The sequence below is a fragment of the Ranitomeya variabilis genome, chromosome 7 (genome assembly GCF_051348905.1).
Source record: "Ranitomeya variabilis isolate aRanVar5 chromosome 7, aRanVar5.hap1, whole genome shotgun sequence".
Lineage (NCBI taxonomy): Eukaryota > Metazoa > Chordata > Amphibia > Anura > Dendrobatidae > Ranitomeya > Ranitomeya variabilis.
Window position 1 is genome coordinate 50,860,524 of NC_135238.1, and position 13,331 is coordinate 50,873,854.

At 42.0% G+C, this 13,331-nt stretch overlaps 1 protein-coding gene across 4 annotated transcripts in view; it reads left to right on the top strand.

Moving 5' to 3' along the window:
* The window catches only part of GPRC5B (G protein-coupled receptor class C group 5 member B), a 67,393-nt gene that overhangs the window by 24,332 nt on the left and 29,730 nt on the right, over window positions 1–13,331 (top strand). For all 4 annotated transcript variants that reach the window (XR_013218154.1, XM_077275060.1, XM_077275059.1 and 1 more), the window contains exons 2-3: window positions 511–1,523; window positions 6,172–6,284. Coding sequence is in view for 3 of the 4 variants with exons in the window: in XM_077275060.1 (XP_077131175.1) it covers window positions 515–1,523; window positions 6,172–6,284 (1,122 nt within the window). In the remaining variant the exon portion in view is untranslated. The remainder of the gene's footprint in view (window positions 1–510; window positions 1,524–6,171; window positions 6,285–13,331) is intronic.

A 13,331-nucleotide genomic window follows, 5' to 3' on the forward strand; every position in this document is an offset into this window, starting at 1 on the left:
ATAGAATCCCTGTTCTCTCTGCTGTAGATCTAGCAGTTCTCTGAATGCTGAGCCCTGGGTAATCAGTGGTGGGGCGCGGAGTTACACAGATTAGCCGGACTACTTTCCACGAGACACTTAGTGGACACTTGTGTTGCACATTCCATCAAATATACTGTAAATTATTAATAATATGTTTTTTTTTTTAGAAAAGGTATTAGGTTTGTATATTTTCATATTGGGTGTAATTATCCATTATAAAAAAAAGATAATCTTTCAGTGTTCTACCATGCACACATTATTTATACTTCTTGTTAGCGGCATTGTGTAACACATTTGCTTGGTTTTCAATATTGTGCTTCATAATCTATTTAGATTCCATGTAATTCAGGTCATCTCAGAGGCGGAGATAATATTTATTATTATTATTATTGCATTTCTGGACCTCCAGTTCCATTTTGAATAATACTGTCCATTCTAATTGTAAGATGACTGAGAACCTTAACCAATACCTCTTTATTTCTATTGTAGAAACATGAAAACCCACCCAACCGTTGTTCTGCTCCTCTTTTTCGTGATTGGCTATGGTTCCTCAGAAAATTCCACCACGTCGAGAGGCTGTGGACTGGACATTTTTCCACGCTATGTATACCTCTGCGATCTGGATGCCATTTGGGGGATAGTTGTGGAAGCCGTAGCTGGGGCAGGTGTCCTTACGACCTTGCTACTTATGTTAATCTTATTGGTAAGGCTTCCTTTCATCACGGAGAAAGAAAAGAAGAGCCCGCTAGGAATACATTTCCTTTTTTTGCTCGGAACTCTTGGATTATTCGGCTTAGCTTTCGCGTTTATCATACAAGAAGATGAAGCAATTTGCTCCACCAGAAGGTTCTTGTGGGGAGTCCTGTTTTCCCTCTGTTTCTCCTGTCTTCTTGCTCAAGCTTGGAGGATCCGTAAGCTCGTGCGCCATGGGAAGAGCCCGTCCGGCTGGCATCTTGTCGGAATGGTTCTATGTCTGATGTTGGTTCAAGTTATTATTGCTACTGAATGGATTATCTTAACGGTCGTTAGGGACAAGAAATTGGCCTGCAGTTACGAGCCAATGGATTTCGTCATGGTTTTAATTTACGTCATGGTTCTTATGGTGGTTACCTTGGGCCTCTCGCTTTTTACACTGTGTGGAAAATTTCAGAAATGGAAAAAAAATGGAATATGCCTTATTATTACAACTTTTTTTTCTGTCTTAATATGGGTAGCTTGGATGACTATGTATCTTTATGGTAATAATGAACTGAAGAAAAAGGACCAGTGGAATGATCCTACGTTGGCCATCGCCCTGATATCGAGTGGATGGGTGTTTCTTATCTTCCATGCCATCATAGAGGTCCATTGTACCATTCTACCAGCACCACAAGAAAACACAACTAATTATTTCGATACTTCTTCCCAGCCTCGCATGAGAGAAACACCTTTTGAGGAAGATATTCAGCTGCCCAGGAGCTACATGGAGAATAAAGCTTTTTCTATGGATGAGCATAATGCAGGTAAGAGGGACAATTTAATTCCTAGAGGGTATTTGATGACTATACGTTATGAATACATAGGTGTCACGAAAAGCATGATACATGTTCCAACTGCAAAGAGTTTTTTTTTATAGGTATGCTTGGAAGCTGTGTACAGAAAACACTAGATTTCCAATCAAAATTAATTGCAAAATACTGTAGTTTCTCTCATGTAGAGGCAACAAAGTGTCTGCAAAGGTGTACGCACCCTATAAACTGTGAAATATTGTGAATATGTTGTGCCAATTGCTTATTCATGAAAGTTTCATATAATTGGGTCTTAAAAGACCTGCAGAAACCCCTGCAGACTCTATTATGTAGTCTTCACCCACCAGCTCAGAGTCAATTGCTAACTGCTATTATCTCTCCCATACACAGCACGCACTGAGGGATTCATCCAATTAATTCTTTAATTAGCACTCAGACAGAAGCAGCAGCATGAAGGACATTATACAGCAGTAATGATCAGTGTAGATGTGAATCCAGCTCTGGGTTGAGGTAAAAGACTTGTTAGAAAGCTCAGCACTATTTTCTGTCTCTCTCTCTGCATGTTCTCTCACTCTGTTTCCTGTTTCATCACCTTCCTCTCCACAAAATATAATAGGTGTAACCTGACAACTCAGTGTGCTGACAGGCTGTCTTGTCTTGACCAATACAGAGTTGAGATTTTTTTTTAGGCTGAATGATCACCTCAGGGAGGAGGGCATAAAGTGGCTCATAAGTGGAGAAAGTAGCAGATTTTTTTTCGTTACAATATGTTCTAACATTTCTATTTATTTGTACTATTGTTTTACCAAAGTTTGTTAAAAGTACAGTTCCCATTTAAGTGACTGAAAATTTGATGAGCCCCAAATCAATTCTCTAATTGTCAGCTTTTTTTTTTTATCTGTCTCCTGGGGCTAAACCAGCCAGGACCTATTGACTTATTTACTTCACCGTTGGTTGATCTCTGTGCCAAAATTAAAAATGTTTGTCTCCTGAGCCTAGCATATTAAAGCGGTTGTCTGGTCTTCGGCTACGAGACTGCAGTCACTGTACGCTGTAGCTGGCTTGTGATCGCAAGTATGTGATTTGCATACATGTGGTCACGTGCTGATTACACAGACACGGCCTCGTTCAATGTCAGTGTATAGCTGGACATAGGTTAGTCGGAATGTGGCCGGAATTATGCAAATCGCAGCATGGTGGCTCAGTGGTTAGTACTGTTGCTTTGCAGCGCTGGGGTCCTGGATTCAAATCCCACCAAGGACAACATCTGCAAGGAGTTTGTATGTTCTCCCCGTGTTTGTGTGGGTTTCCTCCGGGTTTTCCGGTTTCCTCCCACGCTCCAAAGACATACTGGTACGGAAACTAGAATGTGAGCCCCAATTGAGACAGCGCCATTAATGTCTGTAAAGCTGTGGAATTAATGACGCTGTATAAGTGAGTAAAATAAATCTAAAAAATGGCATACTTGCGGTCACATTAACGCACACTCTCAGTGCCTGCACCGCAGAATCCTCACAGTGAGCAGTGCACGTGCTGTGAGGACTCACATATCTGCAGTCACATACAGCAACTGCAGATTTGTTGCCTAAGGCCACTCCAACCTAGGAATATGTCTGGCAATAGATGACTTCAAGGCAAGCCACTATATATATAAAGCTCATGGCATAGGATTTTTTTTTTTACTGCCTCTGTATGTAATAGTATAGTAGACTACATTAAACCATACGGCAGGAAAAAAGTAAACCAATGTCTACAAGCTCAACACGGGCCAAAAGCAACCAGTAAGGTAGCACGAATATACGATGGATTCTACCAGAATGGTAAACCAAAACAACTTATATTATACCGGCATACTAAGTGTTAATGGCCACTACGTGACTTTTCTCCTATGATTCTTTTATCTTGTCAACTTTAAAGACTTTTGCCTTTTGGATTTTCTGAACGGTCCGTTTAATTAATAGGTAGTAGAAATCACTAGATGTGCATTAAAGCTGACAGACAAAATCATTACTGCACTTCCCCCGGTACAACGAGTCTCCAGTATTCTGAACGGCATTTTCTAAAAGCACCGTCTCGGAAAGTGAACATCTCATATCACTGTTGTACCTTTTTTAGGGACACTAGATACCGCTATTTTATTTTAAGGCTGGTCTGAGCGCTAAGATTGCATTATAACCTGCCTTATAGGCACCGTTTGGAGGTATAGATAGAAAAAGAATGCCCATAGGGGCACTTATTCATCCTCGAGCCACCACACGTTCCATCCAAGGGCAGAAGGGTCGGTATCATAGGGACATTTTAGTCCTGCTCAATGTGCTGCCTAAAAAAAGTCCCATTTCATGCGAGACTTTTGGAAGGCGTTTGCATTACCTTTTGGTAATTCCCAAGATTTGCCAGGCTTGTATCACAAAATTGGGACAACCCTGACCATTTCTGGACTGGTGGCAGCTATGCTAGTGCTTTTTTTTCCCTGTCTAACCATCTATGGTGCAGTCAAGGATTGGTCTACTCTCAGTTCTGAGGCCAAATTTTCCATCCTTTTTTGCTTGGTTGAGCTGCTCAGATTTGCACATCTTCCGTACAGATGATCCGGGGATCATCATCATATCCATGATGGGTAGAGTTGTCAACTGGCCAGTTGCCTGGATTCCCATGGTTAGTAAAGCAGGAAAACTAGGAATAAATGAAAACCACTGAGCGGTGTATGGTTTTGTTTATTTTTTTGGGTTACGGTCAGTTATGAAGAAAAGTCCTACACCTTAGGGTGGCCCTGCAGGGAAGGACGTCTGATCATCAAGGTCATAGCGGATTCAGGCAGACGTCTTTGGTCCATTAAATTCTTGTAGATAAACTATAGCGTTGAGTGTCAAAGATCTAATGGTATATTACTCTTTTCCCATTAATGTTGTCCCTGTCTGTTACATTTAGACTCGTCGTTTTATGTGATGGTGTAATTTTACGTCAGTGGAGTGGTTGATTATTATATACAAATGACACATTAACTCCTATTTATCTCTGTCCTTAAAGGGCTTCTATACAGACTTAAGTTAGAAAAACATTCAGAGTGTTGATAAGTAAAGTAATTCTCCGTTTTCCATTCTGCCACTCCATTGCTTCTCGGGTCTTTCGCCAGTCTCTGCACTTCCTGCTCCATTTTTATAAACCGATGCAACTGTGAACAGCGGGAATCAGTGAGATGATAATTACTACTTTTATGCCTTTATACCATTCTGAGCAGATAAAAAAAAATATAAAGAGAATCTATCCTGTTCATTTTCCTCAATCTGAGAGCTTAATAATGTAGGGGCAGAGACTGCTGCCGTTTTCAACATATCACTGTTTTATCTGCTAGTCTTCTCATTTCTGTATAACTTCACCTACCCCATTGATTGACAGCTTTCTCTTCACACTGTATATAGGCAGATAGCTGCTAATCAATTGTGTATGTGTGTGTTGGGGGGAGATAGGCAGAGCTCATGATTATTGAAGACTACATAGAAGAAGCTCATCCTTGAGAAGACTAGCAGATCTGCAGTAGATAAAACAATGTTTTGTGAAAACTACAGAAAGAACCCGAGTAAGTGACCCACCATTAGAATCAAGGGTTATCCTCTTATTATATGCTGCCCACAGCAAAAAAAAAAACGGGTAACACCTTCTGGTTAAGTGTCTAGTAGAAAACACAATAAAGCTGGCCAAACTATAGAGTTTTCAGACTGAAAAATTTGCAATTTGACCACCAGTGTGATCTATGGCCTAGGCTTGGCTTACATTGATGAGATACAGATCTGTCATTTGGTATGAATAATGAACCAACTACGGTACCCGACAGCAGCCGAATAGATCCAACATGGTAGATGAACTTTTCGACAGATATCTGCCATTAGTTGACATCTGTGGTGGTGTTGTCGTGTCATGAAAGGCGCACATGAACATCAGTAAATGTTCTAAAAAGACCTTTGATGGGGGTTTCCACTACTTAGATCTTTGGATAGGTCATTAGTATCAGATCGATGGAACCAAGTACGCAGAACATTCACTGGTCAGCTGTTTTGAGAGGTAGCCGGAAGCGAGCAGTGTACAGAGCGGAACAGCACAGCTGAGCTCAGCCGCAGTACCTTAGAACAGCAACTACACAGAATACAGAGCCATGTTCCATAAATTGTTTACATCTGGGGCTCATCAGGAGGATGCCGAATATCATGAGCCCACCAATCTGATATTGATGATGTAATCTATGGAGACATTAGTTTGTATTTAGTGGACAGCCCCTTTAAGCACTGATATTTCGTACTTATCAGCTCTGTGATTTCTTCTTTCTCAGGATCAAAATATCCTCTCGATGTGCCATACTTGTCTATAATGAAAAAACCTTTAAAATGGACGGAATTACTGGAAACCGAGATAAAACCTCTTTTATAGCTCATGATGAGATCAGCTCAGTCTTGTGACACTGGGTTCACTTTAAGAATTTGTTTAAAGGAATTTGATCTGTGCTTGACTATGAGGAGAAACTTGTGGTTAGGCAATAAAGGCGAGGGGGTAATTGATTGAGCATGGAGTCACCGCCTACCATTCTGCTGCTAAGTAACTGTATACTTACATAAGACTAATCTAATAATGTTTGCTCTGTTTTATGAAGCCATGCGGTCTGGGGGATTTCGCAATGGCAGTTTGGGAAGCAGACCCAGCGCCCCCTTCAGAAGTAACGTGTATCAGCCTACTGAGATGGCGGTCGTCCTGAACGGTGGAACAGTAAGTATTGAGCCAGTACAATGAATGAACTTATAATAAACTGGATAATAGGAAATCTCCGACTTGGTACCTAGTCCTATCGGGTACACATCAATAGCTGCCCCGACCGATAGAGTAAATGACACATATGATCAGTACAGGTCATGTCCACAAGGAACCTACCTAAAAGTTGAGCAATTCTGTAAATACGTTGCATTACGTATCTTGTAGAAATCTTGAGTTACAGCCTTATTATAGTCCATGCAGAAGTGTAACTGCTCTTCAGTTCCAATGTAAAATGGTCCCAAACCCCTGCCCTGTGCGAGTAATAATAATGGCCCCGAAGACAGGCAGTTTTCTCACCAATCTTGATTAGGGAGCTTGTTGGAGAGCAGCCAAACCTGATTCATTAAGAGTCAGACGCCTCTTAATGAATCAGGCGATGCACATAGTGGCAAGAGCCTTAGTGTGCGCTACGCCACAAATCTTACTCCATTCATCTCGATTTGTGGCTATCAAACGCCGCTGCTAGTCATGAGTTTGAGAAGCTGGGGTTCCCATGCCCCATCCTATTCCCGTCCTACTCCATCTCTGCCCACTTTGTTGGAGCTGGGCAAAAAATATCATGAAAATGTTACGTTTTTTTGGCACAGATTTTCAAAGCTTTGGGCGTGTACTTTTCTTCTTGTATGAGTTGCCCAATCATAAGCAGGCAGCAACACAGAAGAAAAAGAACACGCCCCCACAATAGCTTAGTGTGTGATATGTAAGGATACATCTCTGATCTTTTGGTCTAACCTCCTGCATGATTAGATGGTGCTGGGAGATTACAGCACCGATGACTGAAACCTGTCATATTAGGTCCCTGTGGGGGAAGGAGTAGCACAGCTAAGTTTAGCTCTGTCATATTACAAACCCTTCAATCAGCTCTCCTCCTTTCATAGCAATCTTAGCTCTGCTGTACTTCCCTTTTCCCCACACTGTCTGTTCAGAGATGTGTCAGTAATCACACTTGTGTCTGTTGTGCTCAACAGTTGATTTTAGCACAACAGACATAAGTGGGACTCCTCCCCTGACAGGCAGTGTGGGGGAGCGTAGATAATGTCCACAATTTGGTGCTGATTTTCTGATTTCCCAGATATACTACCGTTGAAAAGTTTAGGGTCACCCAAAAAATTGTGTTTTCCATGAAAACTCATACATTTATTAATCAAATGAATTTAAAATCTAGCCCAGACATTGATAAGGTTCGAAAAAAAGATTTTTATTTGAAATAATTTTCTCTTTCAAACTTTGCTTTCGTCAAAGAATGCTCCCTTTGCAGCAATTCCAGCATTGCAGACCTTTGGCATTTTAGCAGTTAATTTGCTGAGGTAATCTGGAGAAATTTCCCCCCATGCTTCGAGAAGCCCCTCCCACATGTTGGTTTGGCTTGATGGGCACTTTTTGCACCATACGGTCAAGCTGCTCCCACAACAGCTCAGTGGGGCTGAGATCTGGTGACTGCGCTGGCCACTCCATTGCAGAGAGAATACCAGCTGCTGCTTCTTCCCTAAATACTTCTTGCATAATTTGGAGGTGTGCTTTGGGTCATTGTCCTGTTCAGGATGAAATTGGCTCCAATCAAGAGCTGTCCACAGGGTATGGCATGGTGTTGCAAAATGGAGTGATAGCCTTCCTTATTCAAAATCCCTTTTACCTTGTGCAAATCTCCCACTTTACCAGCACCAAAGCAACCCCAGACCATCACATTACCTCCACCATGCTTGACAGATGGCGTCAGGCACTCTTCCAGCATCTTTTCAGTTGTTCTGCATCTCACAAAGGTTCTTCTGTGTGATCCAAACACCTTAAACTTGGATTTGTCTGTCCATAACACTTTTTTCCAATCTTCCTCTGTCCAATTCCTGTGTTCTTTTGCCCATATTAATCTTTTCCTTTTATTAGCCAGTCTCAGATATGGCTTTTTCTTTGCCACTCCGCCCTGAAGGCCAGCATCCCGGAGTCGCCTCTTTACTGTAGACATTGACACTGGCGTTTTGCGTGTATTACTTAATGAAGCTGCCAGTTGAGGACCTGTGAGGCGTCGATTTTCAAGCTACAGACTCTAATATACTTGTCCTGTTGCTCAGTTGTGCAGCGGGGCCTCCCACTTCTCTTTCTACTCTGGTTAGAGCCTGTTTGTGCTCTCCTCTGAAGGGAGTAGAACACACCGTTGTAGGAAATCTTCAGTTTCTTGGCAATTTCTCGCGTGGAATAGCCTTCAATTCTAAGAACAAGAATAGACGGTCAAGTTTCACATGAAAGTTCATTTTTTCTGGCCATTTTGAGAGTTTAATGGAACAAACAAATGTAATGCTCCAGACTCTAAACTAGCTTTAAGGAAGGTCAGGTTTATAGGTTGTCTAATCAGCCAAACTGTTTTCAGCTGTGCAAACATACTTGCACAAGGGTTTTCAAGGGTATTCTAACCATCCATTAGCCTTCTTACGTAGTTAGCAAACACAAAGTACCATAAGAACACTGGATTGATGGTTGTTGGAAATGGGCCTCTATACACCTATGAAGATATTGCATTACAAACCAGACGTTTGCAGCTAGAATTGTCATTTACCACATTAAATGATTCAGAAATGCACTTTATACATTGTTAATGTTAGCTTCATTGGAAAAAACTGTTTTTCTTTAAAAAAAATAAGGACATTTCTAAGTGACCCTAAACTTTTGAACGGTAGTGTAATTCTGGGTGAAATTATCCCCAGCAAATCCAAGTCATGTAAACTAAGCCTAACACAGGACATATGCAAGATAAGTAATACAAAGTATTTGCAGTACCCTACCTATCTGTAAAATTGGGAATAAAAAGAATCAAAAATCGGACTTGACAGTGCAGAAGCCGCATTGTGTGCTGTATTGCGGTCAATTTGCAGAATTACTGTTCGATGTCAAAAAGTACCACTTTTCTTTGAGTTTCTGATGCTTTGTGTATATTAGGGAATTTCTGTGCAGTTCTCGCGGGTTACACGTAACGCTGCGTCTTGCTTAATAATGGGTCTACCAGTGACAATATTAGTACATTGTCGGTAAAAGGTGACCCATCTCCTTAATATTCTTTATAATTCTGAACACGTCACATTTTGAGCACTGATACCGTTGCTGATTTTACGCTTTTGCCTTTTACATGGTTTTTACTCATCACCGAAACAGGTCGATCATTTTTCACTTTGCCGTAGGGGTCCGATCCTCTGGGTGAAGATGCATTAGGTGGCTGGTTGTAGCAATGGTTTGTACTAGGCTTATTAGTCATTAGCCTCTCTCTAGAAACAATGGCTGGATATCCCGCTAAGATGTTAATGAGATATTCGCGTCTGTGGTCATCTCACTATATCACACACTGTCAATCATATATCATTCATTGCACATGACATTACTAACACACTGATCAGGTCTATCATTATTTCTAGCATCTGCCTATCACCCATGAACATGTAATCATCATCAAACTTACATTGTAGGAGCTCTTATTATTGGGTAAATGTAAAGTAATGCCACTAAAATTACTGAGCTTGTCGAGGATTATTAAAACAAAAAGGCTCCTCTCTTGTCTGTGGGTTGGGTCTGGTATTGCAGCTTTTCTTGACTTCTAATTATTGATTACCAATTTAAAAGGAATTCGTCAGCAGGTTTTGCCATGTAACCTGAGAGCAGGGGCAAAGGACCTTGATTTCCGCAATGTGTCACTTACTAGGCGTTTCAATAAAATCAGTGTTTTATCAGCAGGAGATTATCACTACAGGACTAGGTGTCTTGTGCCTCCTAGTCAACTGCTCTGTGTAACCCCGCCCCCAGCAGAGATTAGCAGCTCTGTGTTAATAGACAGTGTTAGAGATTTAGTTGGAGAACTAAAAAGAAAACTCCGTGTGAACACTCTCTAATATCAACTTGAAAGGATTTAAATTGTAAGTGTCCTGATTTGGTTCCCAACCTACAAATATTTTATAATAAAATCCTTATATTATATTAATAATGCACAATCTGTCAGGGAGAAAGACTGCCGCACAGAGCTCCAGTAGAAAGCTTCATTGCGGTGGATCCTACCAAGGAGGTGGCCATTTTGAATGATAGATGAGAGATAGTGGCATCACATACTAGGTCCTGTCACACCCCATACGGTCCATTGCTTTGATATGCATAGGATATCAATAGGCGAGCAGTCAGCCAATGGCTTACTATTCCAAAAGCCTAGGATATTACATCAGTTTTGTCTAGTGTTCCTCAGCTTGAGAAGAAATCATTCATTGGGTTAAGTGTTGTCTATGGCGGTCTTTTGAAGGCAAGAGTGAAACACTACAGTAAGAGCCAATTCAAGTACACAACATTGAAAATTTCAAACCCCCTTATAAGACAATGATACGTAGGGTTGATCTACCTCAGTTTGGTAGAGTCAATTTTCCAACCCTCTCCTACCCAGATGTTCTTTTCATGATCCACCAATTTACTACCGCTACTAGATCCTGCGCAGTAGATTATTCTATAGATGACCAACAGAACCTCATGGGCAGTATCATATGGAGGAAACCAACCTGGAGAACATGCAAGATCTCTGCTGTGGTACTGTGGAAGTGAGGTTTTGGTAGACATTGGGTGGACCATGAACAGGAACACTGCCTCACTACTGAGCATGTACATAAAGTGCAGCACAGATTCATCTCTACGACTCCCCAGCACTGGTCACTACTGGGCATGTACATAAAGTGCAGCACATATTCATCTCCGCAACTCCCCAGCACTGGTCACTACTGGGCATGTACATAAAGTGCAGCACATATTCATCTCCGCAACTCCCCAGCACTGGTCACTACTGAGCATGTACATAAAGTGCAGCACAGATTCATCTCTACGACTCCCCAGCACTGGTCACTACTGGGCATGTACATAAAGTGCAGCACAGATTCATCTCTACAACTCCCCAGCACTGGTCACTACTGAGCATGTACATAAAGTGCAGCACAGATTCATCTCTACAACTCCCCAGCACTGACTTACTACTGAGCATGTACATACAGTAAAGTGCAGCACAGATTCATCTCCACGACTCCCCAGCACTGGTCACTACTGAGCATGTACATACAGTAAAGTGCAGCACAGATTCATCTCTACAACTCCCCAGCACTGACTCACTACTGAGCATGTACATAAAGTGCAGCACACATTCATCTCCACGACTCCCCAGCACTGGTCACTACTGAGCATGTACATAAAGTGCAGCACAGATTCATCTCTACGACTCCCCAGCACTGGTCACTACTGGGCATGTACATAAAGTGCAGCACATATTCATCTCCGCAACTCCCCAGCACTGGTCACTACTGGGCATGTACATAAAGTGCAGCACATATTCATCTCCGCAACTCCCCAGCACTGGTCACTACTGAGCATGTACATAAAGTGCAGCACAGATTCATCTCTACAACTCCCCAGCACTGACTTACTACTGAGCATGTACATACAGTAAAGTGCAGCACAGATTCATCTCCACGACTCCCCAGCACTGGTCACTACTGAGCATGTACATACAGTAAAGTGCAGCACAGATTCATCTCTACAACTCCCCAGCACTGACTCACTACTGAGCATGTACATAAAGTGCAGCACACATTCATCTCCACGACTCCCCAGCACTGGTCACTACTGAGCATGTACATAAAGTGCAGCACAGATTCATCTCTACAACTCCCCAGCACTGACTTACTACTGAGCATGTACATACAGTAAAGTGCAGCACAGATTCATCTCAACTAAAAGCCGAGATCCTTAGATCAGGAACAGAACAGGCATTTATAGGACATTTCAAGTGCAGTATGGGGCTTGTTCTTGTTCTTCCTCCTCATTCTAAAGGCCTCCATAAATATAAGACTAAAAGATATGATTTTGTGAAACACAAGGGTTGGATAGTTTGACCTTAACCACCTGATCCTTTTGCTCTGCCTGATATAAGCCGTCACCAGAGATGTCCAGCAGCTGCTTACTCCACTATCCCCATTAGGGAGTCCAATAGACAGCTGTAAGCCTAACAGGTGTTCGGCCAACAGATATGCAAATTGAGTGTTGAAGGTCCAGGCGAGTGACCCAGCAAGTGATCGTCTACCCTAGTAATACTTATGTAGGAGCATTTATTATACCTTCTCGATGGATCCAGCTCAGAAGGGACCTGGCATTGTAATATCATAGTGTGTAATGACACATGCCTATATAACCTGTTACCGTGGAAGGACCAGTTGGCAACAAACTAGAGGAAAATGCTGTCCTGACTGCGACATTGTTCTACCACAACTAATCTACTTTAAAGGCCCCAAAATACAAAGATTACCCACACTCCTTTTTTTCTTAAAGGGATTGTTTGGGATCAATACAAAAAAATGGCACAAGGTGAGGGGGTTTCATAAAATTAGAAAAGATGCATCACTTATCTGTTAACTTCCCGGATCTGCAGCCCCGCCACTTTACTGCTCCACAACGGTCTATATTTACTTGGCTGCACATGACCGCTGCAGCCAATCACTGAGGCCAGTGTTTGGCTGCAGCTGAAAATGTGTCGAAATGACATCATTGCAGCAGAACAGTTAACGGTATTAGCTTGAAGCACCGGAGCGACAGATTGAATGGGTATGTAATGCTTCTTTTATTGATTTATGCCCCCCCCCCCACCAGTCTATATTTTTCCTGATACTGGACATCTCTTTTAACGTTATGAAGAAACAGAGCGGACATTGTGGATACAGAAGGGGTAACTCAACTGTACAAAAGACCCTCTAAATAAGGATTGTTTCCTAATGACTTATCAATACTATTATTACTTAACTGTTGATGTGAGGTCACCGCTGCAGCCGATCAACGGTGGTGGTGGTGGAGTGGGAGGAGGCTCCGAACATAACTGAACCTATGGGCAAAAGTGTTTTTGGAAGGGGAGGACAAACCTCTGTTAGCAGTATCTTTCTCAGTCTATAGTTTTTCGCACAGGCCTTTTATATAACACTTCTGATGGCTCTCCTTTAAAATAAGGCTATA